Source organism: Capra hircus, chromosome 9 (genome assembly GCF_001704415.2).
Source record: "Capra hircus breed San Clemente chromosome 9, ASM170441v1, whole genome shotgun sequence".
Classification (NCBI taxonomy): domain Eukaryota; kingdom Metazoa; phylum Chordata; class Mammalia; order Artiodactyla; family Bovidae; genus Capra; species Capra hircus.
In genome coordinates this window covers 83,879,687-83,894,607 of record NC_030816.1, presented here as the reverse complement: position 1 = coordinate 83,894,607, position 14,921 = coordinate 83,879,687, and the positions used below count along the sequence as shown (strand labels likewise).

The window sequence follows — 14,921 nt, the reverse complement described above, 5'->3', positions numbered from 1 at the left end:
CAGAGGGATTCTGTCCTGATTCTTGATAATCAGCCTGGACTTCTTTGCACAGCTTGATGGCTTGTGTTTGTGCCTGCCACGTGGGGGGACAGGCTGGAGGGGAGAAGGTGTGGCTGCAAGGTCACTGAAGTCCACGTCCAGAGGTGGTTTGGGAGGCAGCTTGGGCAAGGGGTTGAGAGCACGGAGCCACCCTCAGGCTTTGCTTTGGGGCTGCTCGTGCCTAGAGCAGGGAAAGGAGGGTGAGGCCAGGGCGAAGAAAAGATTCTCCTTGGCCACAGTCACCGTGCTCCCTGGGCTGAGGGGGAGCATGGAGAGGACTGCTTCTCCACTGTGTATTTTCTCAGTTCTCCAGACTCTGCCTCGGCGGACCCCCTCCCTGAGGGTCCCCAGTGGGGTTCGTGCCTCCCTTTCTGCTCCTCCCTCCCACCCTTCAGCTTTCTGGTACCCCCTCTGCCTCTTGGGGCACAGGCTCGCTGACTTGGACAGGGTGCCCATCTGGCTCAGTTGCCTATCACGCCATTCCTGCCCTGGCTCTACAGCTGTGCCAGGGAGTCATGCACCTCTGATGCCCACAGAAAGGGACCTACAGTAATAGCCCAGGGGCAGCCCTCGGCCACCAGCACACGCTACAGGCTTCTCGAGTGTCAGGAGGCTTGGGGATCCTTCTGCAGGAAATGGGTGTCAGCAAACAGACCACGTGCTCTGATCACATGGCCACATCATGATTAAGCTGGGGACCGCACACTGGGACAGTCCTTTCTCCATCCTTTCCTCTTTCATCCACCTCTAAGAACCTGGTTATTTTCCATCCTTGACTTGGGTGAGGGTACCAGAATTGTTCAGTTCAGTTCAGCTCAATCATGTCCGACTCCTTGCGACCCTATGGACTGCAGCACACCAGGCTTCCCTGTCCATCACCTACACTCGGAGCTTACTCAAACATGCCCGTCGAGTCGGTGATGCCATCCAACCATCTCATCCTCTGTCATCCCCATCTCATCCTGCCTTCTATCTTTCCCAGCATGAGTGTCTTTTCTAATGAGTCAGTTTTTCACATCAGGTGACCGAAGTATTGGAGCTTCAGCTTCAGCATCAGTCCTTCCAATGAATATGCAGGGTTGATTTCCTTTAGGATTGACTGGTTTGATCTCCTTGCAGTCCAAGGAACTCTCAAGAGTCTTTTCCAACACCATAGTTCAAAAGCATCGATTGCAGAAGAGGCCATTTCGTTCTTTCTTTTTTATATTTATTTGTCTGCACCAGGCCTTAGTGGCAGGCATATAGGACCTAGTTCCCTGACCAGGGATCAAATCTGGGCTCCTGCATTGGGGGCGTGGAGTCTTAGATGCTGGACCACCCGGGAAATTCCAGGAGGCCATTTCCAGAGGTCTGCACCTGGAGGTTCATCTTACGCCCCTTGGAGCATCTCTGGGGCCTCTGTTGAACCCTCCAATGTAACATCTTCCTACACACCCACCCATCAGAATGTAAAGATTACAAACCTCACCTATTAATATTTCCTTTTTCCTGGTGCTTAGAGCAATGCCTGGCACTGCATGTATATATTTGGACACATATTTGCTCAATGAGTAAATAAATAAATGAAATCTCAAATGACACCTCCTCCAGTATGACAGGTCAATGCTTAAAAGGGTGGCTCTCCCAAGTTAAGGGGACTTTTTGTGTGTATTTGTATGGTTTTTTTTTTTTTTTTTTTGCTAATTTTATTTGATTTTTCAGAATGTGAAATCTCTTTGAGCTATGACTTTTTAAAAAGGTTATTTTCATATTTTTTTCTTTTTTTAAAAAAGGATTTTTATTGCTCATTCCCTGGGAGATTTCCAAACTTTAGTTAAAATTTCCAAACTTTACATTGTAACTCACATGGAAAACATCTTTAAATGAAAAAGTACCATTGATTTAACTTTTTAGGCTACATATAAACTTCTTTAAGCAACTCACTTGAAACATTTTGTAAATATTCTGTGTTATTAAAACAAATGGCACCATGCAAACTGCATAGAATAGCATAAGGAAAACAATTTGAAATCAGAACTACATTCTATTCAGCCCAGTATTCTGCTTCTCAATTTTAGCAAGGGCTTGTGTGGGTTTTCTCTTTAATATCAACCTCAAAAATTGAAAGATGCCCATTTAAAATATAATTTTATTTATTTATATTCGTTTATTTTAAATTGCAAATTTTTGTTCGTTAACAACTCATTTCAGTTCCACCAACACAAACAGTACAAATAATAAGTATTGTAATTTAAAATAAATAGAACTTAAGTTTTATTTTGAATAGTGAGACCAGGGTGCCATAATATCTGTGGTTGTTCTTTCCTTAGTCCATTTCTGTAAGTCCATTCTGTGTAAGGCACAGTAGGAGAAATTAAGGTCAGTATTAAAAAGTAGGATTTGATTATATTGCATCTTTAAAAAAAAAAAAACCAACTTCTATATATAGATTCTCAGAATAGGCCAAGACAGTTGGAAAGGTATGAGGAAAATTAAGGTTCCAGCTTCACCAGAGGATAAAAATCTCTTGGTTGATTTAGACTAAAACTTTTCTCCTTATAATATTTATTATTAACTATGACTTACGCTTCTATTTTTGAAGATCCTAAAGGTCTCCAGACAGTGGAGAAGCATTTTATGAATACCTATGTACCCCCTGACCTGTTTTAGACATTAGCGAGTGATACTAACCAGAGATGGAGCACTACCTCAATCTCCAGGAACCCTGCAGGCCAGGTGGAGACAGAAAGCAGGTGGGAGATGAATAGAGAGGCTCGTGAATGGAAGTCATCCCTGAGGCTCTGGGTTAGTCTTGGGAAGCTTCCTGGAAGAGTGGTCCTGAAACTGGCGGAGAGAAAGCATTCAGTTCAGTTCAGTTCAGTCGCTCAGTCATGTCCGACTCTTTGCAACCCCATGAATCGCAGCACGCCAAGCTTCCCTGTCCATCGCCATTAGTTTAGCATAGTTATCCTTGCTAAACACATGCACACACACCCACACATACATGCACACACACAGATTCATAATTTTAAAATACCCTTATTGCCTTCCAATGGGGATGACAATTATGGTTTTCAGCAAACTTTCCATAGTTCTGATGATGGTGGTGGTTATGATGGGAGTAACAATACAGTCTCTAGATATATCACCTCAAGTCAGAATAACAGCTTGTGTCAGTCAAGCTCTTCTCCACAAAACTCTCATTCTAATGCCTAGCTCTTCCCAATTTATTTAATCACTTCCTTAAGAACACAGTAAAATAGAAAAGCACTTATATTTTCTAGAAAGGAGATGGTTCTGTGTTGTCCACTACCACTTCTTGGAACTTAGGAAAAAAAATATTCCAAGAGATGTTTATGAGTTTCCTAGTTAGTTTGAGTTTGGGGATGTGAAAAGTTCAGTGCGTCAACGAGTCATGACTTCATCATGAGTTGCTCTCTTTCACGTCTTCAAATGCAAATCTTCCCACGTTGTGCCACAGAGTCCTCATTCGACTGTGGAAAGCCCAAGGTGGAGCCGAAGAAATGCCCTGCAAGGGTTGTAGGTGGGTGTGTGGCCACACCACACTCCTGGCCCTGGCAAGTCAGCCTTCGAAGAAGGTAACACCATTTCCAGAAATGATTTATTCCATCCTTCTGGGTAAGCTCTGCAAAACCTTGGGATTGACATATATACACATGTACATGTATATGTATATATGTACATATACATGACATGTATACACTACTGTGTATAAAGCAGATAACTAATGAGAACTATTGTACAGCTCAGGGAACTCTCTACTCCGTGCTCTGTGGTAACCTAAATGGCAAGGCAATCCAAACTGGAGGGGCTATCTGTATATGTATTGATAGATCTGTATATGTATATACATACGTGTATGTGTAACCGATTCACTTTGCTGCATAGCAGAAACTAGCACAACACTGCAAAGGAACTATACTCCAATGAAAATTAAACAAACAGAAAACCTTTCTGCATTCAACTAAATCCACATACCGCCAGTATCTGGTTATACTCCATTTATCGTTATAAAATATAATGTAATAAAATATTGGCTATGGCCCCATATTGTACAGTATATCCTTGTGGCTTATTTTATAACTAATAATTTCTACCTCTTAATGCTCTACCCCTGTACGGCCCCTCCCCTCTCTCTCATCCCTTCTCCCCACTGGTAACCAAAAGTTCCTTCTCTGTATCTGTGAGTCTGCTTCTTTTTTCAAATGTTCTTTTCTATGTTATTTAATCTGAAAATGATTTGAAATTAGAATGTTTTTTTTTTTTTGATCTGGGTAGCTGTCATCAGAATTGTTAACTGTAGCAATTTACACTAAGTTCCAATACTGCTGGAAACTATGAAAGATGCTCTGAGGGTTTATATAGATACCCACTGTGGCTTTGTAAAATGAAGAGAAAGGGATATTTTTAGAAATGAGACACCTCGTGGGGGAGGGTAAAGATAAAATTATCTATAATATTAAATCACAGATGCAGACTCTTTTTCCCTTCCTTCCTTCAACAGTTTTGTGAACTACTGATTTTAATCAAAAGATGCTCACCCATATCAAAAACACCCCTTCTTCAGTGGAGGTTAGCCATAACTGAGGCGTGATCATTCCCATCCTCCAGGACCCAGACGGTTCTGGTGATCTTTGACTGGTGTTCGCCTTTGGTCAGTCCCTTTTCCTGGGTGTCCCATTCAAAGCACACGGAAAACGGGCTGATCCGCTTGTTGATGCTTCCTCGTCGCAAGGCTGCACCAGTGCGCATGCGTCCAAGCGCGGCGCTCTATGGTCTTTCTTCCGTTCGCTGGTGAGATGCTGTTCCGGTCCGCTTCCCCCTGTGGCTGCGTTGGCTGTTCTTTTCTTTGCCTTATCACGTGGTGACTGCTTGCGATACCTGATCCTGTGATGCTGCTTTCCCTTATTTCCTAGTCCCTCTTTCCCAAGCTGCGCTGGCGTTTGTTTCCTGATTGATAGTTGCCTTGCTGGCTCCCATTCACTTGCATCTGTGTCTTTTCCATTATGAAGGTCTTCAGAGCGGCTCATGTAAGTTTTATGAGCAATGTCGCACCCCAGCAGTTCTACAACGTGAATGATTTAGAAGACGTTTCCCCCGCCCCAAAGTGAACTTTCTCAAATAGCATGAGCAGATGCCCTGGAATCACGGGCCACTCGGGATCCCATTTGGCACCCTGAAGAATGACTGGTCAGGCCTTACACAGATCTCCAAAAGACACAGAAGAGGCCTCAGTGGGCTGCAGTCCAGGGCCAAAGGGCCTCCTGGTGGTGCCACGCCGCTTTGCTCCCCTGTGGACAGGCCTGGCCTGAGCCCCAGCCCCACCCCACCGGGCACCCTGGGTGGTGGGCTGACCTCCGGAGGGCCCACTCACTGCAGGAAGCTCAAAACTCCTGCCGTCCTTGCCACCACCTCATCCTTTGGGAACATTAATGACCTCCAAGCAGAGTGAGCACCACTTTTGGGCTTCTGTAGAATTAAATCATCAGATTTAACTAAAATCCTGGCACTTTTTCCTTCCAGATCGAGGGAGCACTTCTGCGGAGGAACTCTAATATCCCCAGAGTGGGTGCTGACTGCTGCCCACTGCCTGGAGGGGTATGTGTTAGGGGACCCCAGACGTGAAGACTTCCTTGTCTTCAAGACCCCCTGCCCCCTTTTCTTCATCTTCTCCCGCCCCTCTCTCCTCCCTTGTCGCCTTCCCTTTCCTCCTTCCTTCCATGGCTGTGACGCTGGGGACGGGGGTGGGGGCAGCGGTGGATGTGAAGGCAGAATTGCCAGGGCCTCTGGGTGGGAGAGGAGGGGGTGTTTCTGGAGAGAAACGAAGAAGGCAGACCCAGTCTGGCAGGTCGAGGAGGACTGACAGCAAGACAGAGCCTTTCGCCACAAGGGGTGTCGGTCTCCCCCGGCTCCCCGACCTGGGGTCTGCCCTGTGCCAACCTCAGTGTTGGTTTCACTCTTCCTCTGTGGTCTGACAACCTTCCTTAACCGCCAGGTTCAGGAAGACCATGAAGTTGTTTCTTGCCAGTCAGAGGCCTCCGATTGTAGGTGGCTGAGCGGGGAGGAGACGTGGTGTTTCTGGCTCCAAAGGACATCCGGCGCAGGGCTGGCCCCTAGTTTGCTGCTAATGCGGATGTCTTCTCTAGCCTTCTAGGGCCGTCATTCTACATGGTTATCCTGGGTGCACACTACGCGATAGCCCGGGAAGCGAGTGTCCAGGAAATACCAGTGTCCAGGCTGTTCCTGGAGCCCTCTCGGGCGGACATTGCCTTACTCAAGCTGAGCAGGTACCGCTTTGCCCACGACGTTCACCTTGTAAGCCCTGAGAACTTTCGCTCGTGGCTGGATTTACGAGCCGTGACAGTTATGTGGGGCTGGCACCAGCTAGGACCCCAAAGGCATCAGGCTGTGGGAAGAGCATTGACCTTCAAGAGAGGAAACCTGGGCTCAGCCCTGCTCGCCTGCTACAGGGGCTGGGTGAGGATGGAGGTGGGCGGAGGGGAGAATGCAGGTGACGGCTGAGCGGTGTTCTTCCCACGGGGTCATGACGGAGGCCTCAGGACTCAGTTTCGTCACGTGGAAAGAGAGTGTGTTGAAACATGAGGCACAGGTTATCCCTACAATTCTCTCACTTAATAAGTTCCCCTGGGGTTTCCCTGCTGGCTCAGACGGTAAAGCCTCTGCCTGCAATGCGGGAGACCTGGGTTCAGTCCCTGGGTTGCGAAGATCCCCTGGAGAAGGAAATGGCACCCTACTCCAGTACCCTTGCCTGGAGAATCCCATGGACAGAGGAGCCTGGTGGGCTGCAGTCCACGGGGTCGCAAAGAGTCAGACACGACTGAACACCTTCACTTTCAATAAGTTCCCCAGTCAGCTAGTATACATTCATAATCAGAGAATTATTCAGTTATTCCAGGTTGACATTCTCTTTGCAACATAATAATATGCTCGGGGGCATCAAATGTGATTATGTATGTCAAAGCACTTTTAACAAGAAAGGCAGTGCGCATACACACTCACAATTCACAAGAGCGCATTCGTCTTCCTGCCTCTGGTTTTGCGTTTCCTGTTGAAGGGGTGTTTTTATTAAGTCTGACAAAATGATCCCCCCCCCTTTTTTTTCTCTCACTTAAAAGTTGGCGGTATTTGGAAACAGGTCTCAAGAGAGTGAGCTAAATAAAGAGCCAGCTATTTCGAGAACAGTCACAAGATGGACAGCCAAAATGGTGGGCTGATGGGTCCCAGGGACAGGGGGCAGTAGTGACCGTGAGGAGGACGGCCAGGCCAGTGTGCGGCCAGCGGTCAAGGGTCTGAGGGGGCTCTCTGGGTCCGGGCAGAAACACGTCATGCCTTTCCTGGGTCAGTCCACTGAGGAGTGACCCCCTCCTAGAAAGGGAAGACAGGGCCTTCTCAGCTTAGCCAGCTTCTTCTTTCTTCACTGTCCCCTGGGCCGTCAGGAGGCTCTGCTCCTCAAACACGTGATCTAGTAAACGTGGGGTTCTGGACGTGTTCTCTGATAGACTATGCCTGTGCTTCTGGGGACCCACCCTCAGGCCGCCCCCACACCCCAGGAGGCTCAGCCTTCAGCATTCCATGAGAGCAGTCTACACGTGAGCGTGGACCGCTCTTTGTGAGAGGCGGGGGCTCTTCTGGTGACCCCAAGAGGATGGTGGTGGTTCAGCCGCTCAGTCGTGTCTGACTCTTTGAAACCCCGTGGACTGTAGCCCGCCAGGCTCCTCTGTCCATGGGTTTTCCCAGGCAAGAACGCTGGAGTGGGTAGCCATTTCCCCTTCCAGGGGGTCTTCCCCACCCAGGGGTTGAACCTGCGTCTCCTGCAGTGGCAGCCAATTCTTTACCACTGAGCCGCCTGGGAGGCCCTGCTAAGATAGAATCAAGTCTACAGAATCAAAGTTCTGATGCTTGAGTCTCTGGAATTCTAAGGCATGCAAAAGTTTATTAAAAAAAAAACATACTACTTTGTTTATGCAAGGTGATTACTTCCAATCCTCTTTCATTTGGTGTCTTGCATTGTATCGGATTCTTATAGCCATGATGTTGTGACATTTATGGGTGAGGAAACTGAGGACCCCAGAAATGGGACAGCTTGCTCCTGGTGACACCAGGCACTTGCTATTTTTAAAGCCCTGTATTTCAGCTGGATGGTGCACTGCCAGGGTCCAGCCCCGGTGGATCCAGGGTGACTCGAAGGTGGGGACGGCATCGGCGTCCTTGGAAAAATACACATTTAATTACAGATACATAGAGAGATTAGAAACGGATAGTGTAGTAGGAAAATTAGTGGAGAAAAAGAGGCTGAATAACTTGGTTTACGTGGAATAGCACCCATGCTCCAGATGGGAATTCAGCCAGAAAAACGGGGAGCAAGAAAGAAATGACATGGGGGAATCAGTCTTTCCGGAAACTGATCCGATTTCTTTATTTTTGGGTTTGCTTATATACCTTTTCTTACACATAGGGATGAATACAGAGTCACGCGGGGGTCAGCAGTCCTGACCTTTATCAAAATCAGGTGCTTCACATAAATGTATAAAAAAAAGGTCTTGGGGATATTACATCATTTTCTGGCCATGAGACCTGCTGACATTTTATGATCCTTTCTTTCTGATAACCAAAAACTTATTTTTTCCAAGGGTGTTTTTTCTTAAACCAGGCACCACCCTCCAAATAAAGTTGCATTCCTATAGGATGAGGGTGTAGTGAGTTACAATCAAGAAAGGAATTTATTTAACCCAAGGTTAACATGATTAATCTTAAAGGTTAATACTTATTTCTCCTATATGCTTAAAGGTTAATACTTATTTCTCCTATATGCTAGTTATATTCATTATAAGGGCAGGGAACATGGAGATTTAGCAGCAAACATCAGCCCAACAAATGAAAATCCTTTCACCAATGCTCCCCTTAAGATCTATTTAGTCTTAAGATAGTGATAAAGTTACATTTTTACATAGCAAGGACATAGAGATTTATAACAAAGTACAGTGATCGATTACAAAAGAGAAAATTCATTAACTCAAAAAGTCTAGTATTGCTAACCTGAAAAACTACTATATTTCCTTTTCTATATTCCAAATACATTGATTAATATATTCCCAGGTGCCTAAGGATATGGAGGCAATCATTGACTCAACAATGAGAAAAGCCCTATGCTAATTAAGACTTTCAAAATACTCCAAAACTCTCTGTGCTGTTTATGGTTGAGAGGGAGTAAACAGTCATGTGCTTAGTGGCAGCAGTATGGATAATCCTGTCACACAAGCTAGTCTGTCAGCAGAGAGGTTTGACCTAAGACATCCTTGTCACACCCAGGGCAGGGAATTGGCAGCAATTATTGGCACAACAAATGAAAAACCCTTCACCATTATAATTCCTAACCAACCCATTATACTAATAATTTCTAACGCCCCCAAAGACTTTGCCTTTAGTAAGTCTAAAACATCTCGTGCCTCTCAGGTTGGGAGGCTGTAAACAATCACATGTGGCTGGACGAACCTATACAGGAGGGCTAGATAACCTTCAGAGCAGTCCGTAAGCTGAAACTCTCTTGTCACGCCCAGGAATTTTTATTGCCTTGGAGCTGCACGTTTGCTCCTTCTCCGAGAGAAACGGTTATAGGGGAGAGCCCCCCGTAAAGTCAGAGGTGTAGGTGAGAGCATAAAACAGACTCTGGTTTTGGGGTAGATGCTCGGGAACAGGGGGTTTCCTGAGGCTTGATCACGCCTTTGCATACGCCAAGCCTCCTTCCTCATGACCTTTGCCATGGGCGGAGTTCCTCACGCTGGCCCCCGGCAGTGCACCTACTGATTGAAGCCCTATTAACTTGCTGTAAAAGTGTGCATGATATAAAGTTCCCATAGTGCCAGAATAGACAAGAAAAGTCCTTGTCATCTCTGCTCCCACCTCTGGTTTCTTGTCCACAACTGGTGCCTTTTAAATAAAACGTTCCATTTGTTTAACTCGTAAGATACTATAGGCAAATGTGAGGGTGAACAGTTGTTTTCAGCTGGTCAGTGAAGCAAGGAAATACCAGTTGGGAGGGCTCTGGGGCTGAGGCAGGTGGCATCCTATTGTGGGTAACCAACCAGTGACTTCCCAGGTGGCTCAGATGGTAAAGAATCTGCCTGCAATGCAGGAGACCTGGATTCGATACCTGGGTCAGGAAGATCCCCTGGAGAAGGAAATGGCAACCCACTCCAGTATTCTTGCCTGGAGCATCCCATGGACAGAGGAGCCTGGCGGGCTACAGTCCATGGGGTTGTGAAGAGTCAGACATGACTGAACAACCAACACTTTTACATTTTCATCCAGTGAATGGCAGAAGCCTCCCAGCCCAGCAGTCAAATGCAACTTTCGATGTTTCCCTTTCAGCCCTGCCGTCATCACGGATGAGGTAATCCCAGCTTGTCTGCCATCCCCGAATTACGTGGTCGCAGACAAGACAGTATGTTACATCACTGGCTGGGGAGAAACCCAAGGTAAGATAAATTTCATGACTCACATGTTGAACTGCTTCTGACCTGCAGCCTACGTGAGAAAATGGGCATGTGTGCCAATTTTTACCGGTGAATGAGGTCCACTCCCTTCCTGACTGTCTGGGCACCTGCCTGGTCTCCATAATTGGCCAACCGTGGACACAGACGAGGGGAGGGTTAGTGTTTCCTTGAGACTCTCAGGCCATAAATCCAATGCTAATACCTTCTCCTCAGCTAAGTAGGGTTTTGACACAGCTGCAGATTAAGGGTGTTAGATTATTTACGTGAGCTTAACCACATGGAGTTCTTAAACATAGTGAGTCAACAACAAAATGATAGTTCAACCCGTCTCCCCAAATACCCACACAGTCTCTGTCTGTGTGGAGAGGCTATTGGGGGCAGGCAGACTGACAGCTGGGGGCAGAAAGAAAGGTCCCAGTTCTAGGAAGGCTTTTGGCCTTGGTGAACGGTGTGAGGGCCAAGAGGGGATGTTCCTGCAAAATCCTGGATCAGCACTCGAACTATAATTTGGGGATCCCGGCTTCCCTTTGCAGTTTGTCCTGCATTATACTATAAAACAAATTATTGTTATATCCTTCAGAATTGGCCCTAGGAACATTAAGAGGATGTCTTAGGTCTCTGCCTCATTTTTTGGAAGTGCTGGTGGAGGACATCAGAGCGGAAGTCAGGAGCCCTGGAACGTAATTCTGCCTCTGCCACTGGCTAAGGAGAAGGGACCAGTCACCTTACCTCTTGGTACCATTTGGCATCTAAACCCTCATCCGTAAAATCGGTGTTTTCAAACGATGTTCTACATGTTAGCCTCAGTTTTCTCATCTGTATAAGGTCATTGTGCAGATAAAGATAACATATATGAAGAGCTCAGTGCTTTGCAGATGGGATTTTAGCAGCTCCTGTGCTTCTTGCCCAATCACAACCACCATCACCATCTCACATTATCACTGTCGTTATCGCTGCCGTCGCCATGGACACCACCTTCACCATCAGCATCACGGTCAACCCCCAACCCTCCCGATCGTCCTCACGGTCACCGTCATCAGGAGACATCTCCTAATGCATGTACAGCTGAGCCCTCTAGGTCACCCTTAGTCTCTTAGCCTCAGGCTCTCAGCCATGCCATCTCTATTGTGGCCACAGGATGGCAGCACCTCTGCACATTTCTGGTCAATTAGAGAATTTGTCCCTCGCATCACAATGTCTGTCTTGTTCAGAAAGCAGATGTCAGAGCAGGACACTTTTAAACTAATTTTCAGCAAACATTTTTTGAGAAGGCTTCACCATCCACAAATCTACTGAATTCAAACAGTACATCCTGTGGTCAGGACCTTCCTCCCCTGCTGTAACCAGCACTGGGACTCTCCCCTTTGTCAAACAGTGGTCCTCTCACGAGCTCCTGTCAACTCCAGTGTGAGTTTTCTGAACGCAAGACAATTTTCCGAGTTTGTTCAAAGTCTTTGGAGAGATAGTACCTTATTTCTTGGCTGTTTCATGCTGGCAAAGCAAAGACCTTGTAAAACTCGTGGAAGCTGGGCTTGCAAAGTCAGAAAACTGGTTTCTTTGTGAAAACACTGAGACATACCTGGGTGTGTCCATCTGGAGAAACATCATTTCTTCTTGTGATTGTGCAAGGGTTCTATTTCCACCTGCCAAAGTAAAACAGTGGTTTTTCTTACGCACAAAAAGGAAATACAGTGGGGAAGACAAGCGCATGGAAGCGTCCCTAATTGGAAAAGGAAAGTAAATTTTACTTTTAAAACTATTTTGACGAGTATAATTGAGAGGCATTTAATATATTCACACTGTTGAACAACCATCACTGCTATTTACAGAAATCTTCAGTTCAGTTCAGTTCAGTCAGTTGCTCAGTCGTGTCCGACTCTTTGCGACCCCATGAATCGCAGCACGCCAGGCCTCCCTGTCCATCACCAACTCCCAGAGTTTACTCAAACTCACGTCCATCGAGTCAGTGATACCATCCAACCATCTCATCCTCTGCCGTCCCATTCTCCTCCTGCCATCAATCTTTCCCAGCATCAGGGTCTTTTCAAATGAGTCAGTTCTTCACATCAGGTGGCCAAAGGATTGGCGCTTAAGCTTCAGCATCAGTCCTTCCAATGAATATTCGGGACTAATTTCCTTTAGGATGGACTGGTTGGATCTCCTTGCAGTCCAAGGGACAGATATCTTGTTTCAGCCCAAAAGGAAATCCCAAGTCCATTAGGTAGTCACTCCCCACTCAAATATTAATTATAAAGATGAATTATAAAATACTCACTCTAAAGATGATTCAAGTCCTTACTATGTAATGTTGTGTGAAAAAAATGTGCAATATGATGTAAGGTACAAGAAACATGAAAATCCTGGAAGAGAATATATAAAATGCATATGGTGGCACCAGTATTTCTCAGTCTGGCATATATTAAAAATAAATTTTTCTGTAGTTTGGGAAAAGAAGCAGAAGATACCCACATAAACGAACCTCAAAAATCCCACAAAGAAGCCCAGATTAACTAGGTCGTCGGAACATGAAACCTTCTGTAATATTTATACTTTCAAGGGTCAAAAAAAAAAAAAAAGAATTCCAGTAGTTTTGGGAACTGACTCCTTGTCTTATGCAACCTCATGTATAAACCAGAGACCTATCGTTGTTGCTCTACTGTTCTGGAAGCTCCCGTGTGGACAGGGTTCGGATCCAGTAACGCTTTCTTTCATCTTTCTCAACGCAGGCACTTCCGGTGTGGGCCGCCTGAAGGAAGCGCGGCTGCCCGTGATCGAGAACAAGGTGTGTAATCGCTACGAGTATCTCAACGGGAGGGTCAAGTCCACGGAGCTGTGTGCCGGCGATCTGGCTGGAGGAACCGACAGCTGCCAGGTAAGAAAAGACGAGAGAGATCAGCGCGCGTCTTGCAACGGCCTCCTTCAGCCCCTTGGATGTTTCAGCCCCAAAGCAGCAAATTCGAGCAGGATTTGTCAGTCGAAGGCCACCGTCTAAACCTTGCCCAGAAACCTTTAACGCATGTCTCTGATGATTGACTCAGATCATCAAGGGTGATTTCTCGGCCCTCGAGTTCCAGGCTGGTTGTAAGGGCGTAGCCACATTGTGGTCACGGCCCCCACCCTTCTGGGAGGATGCTGGCGGGTAGGACCTTTGCAGCAGGGAAGGGAGGTCGGTATAAGACAAAGGCCCCCTGCACCCTCTTTACAATTGTTCTTGGGGTTACCCTCCCTAAAAGAAACCCCCCAAAATTTGAAGGGATGAGTACAGTTCTCAGAAAGGATTTCCCGCCCCCTAGAAACACTAAATGGTATGGTTTTGTTGAATATACTTTGCTAAGTAGTGTAGCATAGCAGATGTTCAAATAATATGTTAGCAAGGAAGGTGAAAGTCGCTCAGCCGTGTCCGACTCTGCTACCCTGTGGAATACATAGTCCATGAAGTTTCCCGGCCAGAATACTGGAGTGGGGAGCCTTGCCCTTCTCCAAGGGATCTTCCCAACCCAGGGATTGAACCCAGGTCTGCCGCATTGCAGGCAGATTCTTTACCAGCTGAGCCACAGGAGAAGCCTGTTCGTAAGGAAAGTGAAGTGAAGTCACTCACTCGTGTCTGACTCTTTGTGACCTCGTGGACTGTAGCCTACCAGGCTCCTCCCTCCGTGGGATTCTCCAGGCAAGGGTACTGGAGTGGGTTGCCATTTCCTTCTCCAGGGAATCTTCCCAACCCAGGGATCGAACCCGGGTCTCCCGCATTGCAGGCAGATGCTTTATCCTCTGAGCCACCAAGGAAGCCTCTGGTCAGTAAGGAAAGGAATGTTCAAATACTGGGGAAACGTACCTTTAGGTAATGGAGGGATGATATCCCATAATGAAAGGAGGGATGCTTAGTCCTCTTACCGCTTTCCTTCCCTCTGTACAGGGTGACAGCGGCGGGCCTCTGGTCTGCTTTGAGAAGGACAAATACATTCTGCAAGGAGTCACTTCTTGGGGTCTTGGCTGTGCACGCCCCAATAAGCCTGGTGTGTATGTTCGTGTTTCTACCTATGTTCCTTGGATTGAAGAAACTATGAGAAGGTATTAATTAGATGGGAGACAGTGACGCACCAACGGTTCTAGAAGCTGGAACATGGGTAGGGAATTTAGCATACTCAGAAATAATTGACAGTAATCCAACCAAGAAAGACACTATCCTTAGCTGCCATCTTCTGCCAAACCTCAACATTTTTTTGTGTGTGATGTTGTGAATAACATGTTCCATGTTATTGGAACACAGTCCATGACTGTGGACTGCTAGATTCTATAATAACAAGGCAATACAGCTATGACATTTGTTGAAAATAAACTTGGTACTTCGTTTGATTTAACTCTGATCTT

The 14,921-nt window shown here is 46.5% G+C and overlaps 1 protein-coding gene across 1 annotated transcript in view; it reads left to right on the top strand.

Annotated features, from left to right (window-relative positions):
• The window catches only part of PLG (plasminogen), a 48,140-nt gene extending 33,229 nt beyond the window's left edge, over nt 1-14,911 (top strand). The window contains exons 14-19 of the mRNA XM_005684954.3: nt 3,500-3,617; nt 5,563-5,637; nt 6,186-6,326; nt 10,429-10,535; nt 13,280-13,425; nt 14,467-14,911. Coding sequence (XP_005685011.1) covers nt 3,500-3,617; nt 5,563-5,637; nt 6,186-6,326; nt 10,429-10,535; nt 13,280-13,425; nt 14,467-14,628 — 749 coding nt within the window. The 3' untranslated portion in view covers nt 14,629-14,911. The remainder of the gene's footprint in view (nt 1-3,499; nt 3,618-5,562; nt 5,638-6,185; nt 6,327-10,428; nt 10,536-13,279; nt 13,426-14,466) is intronic.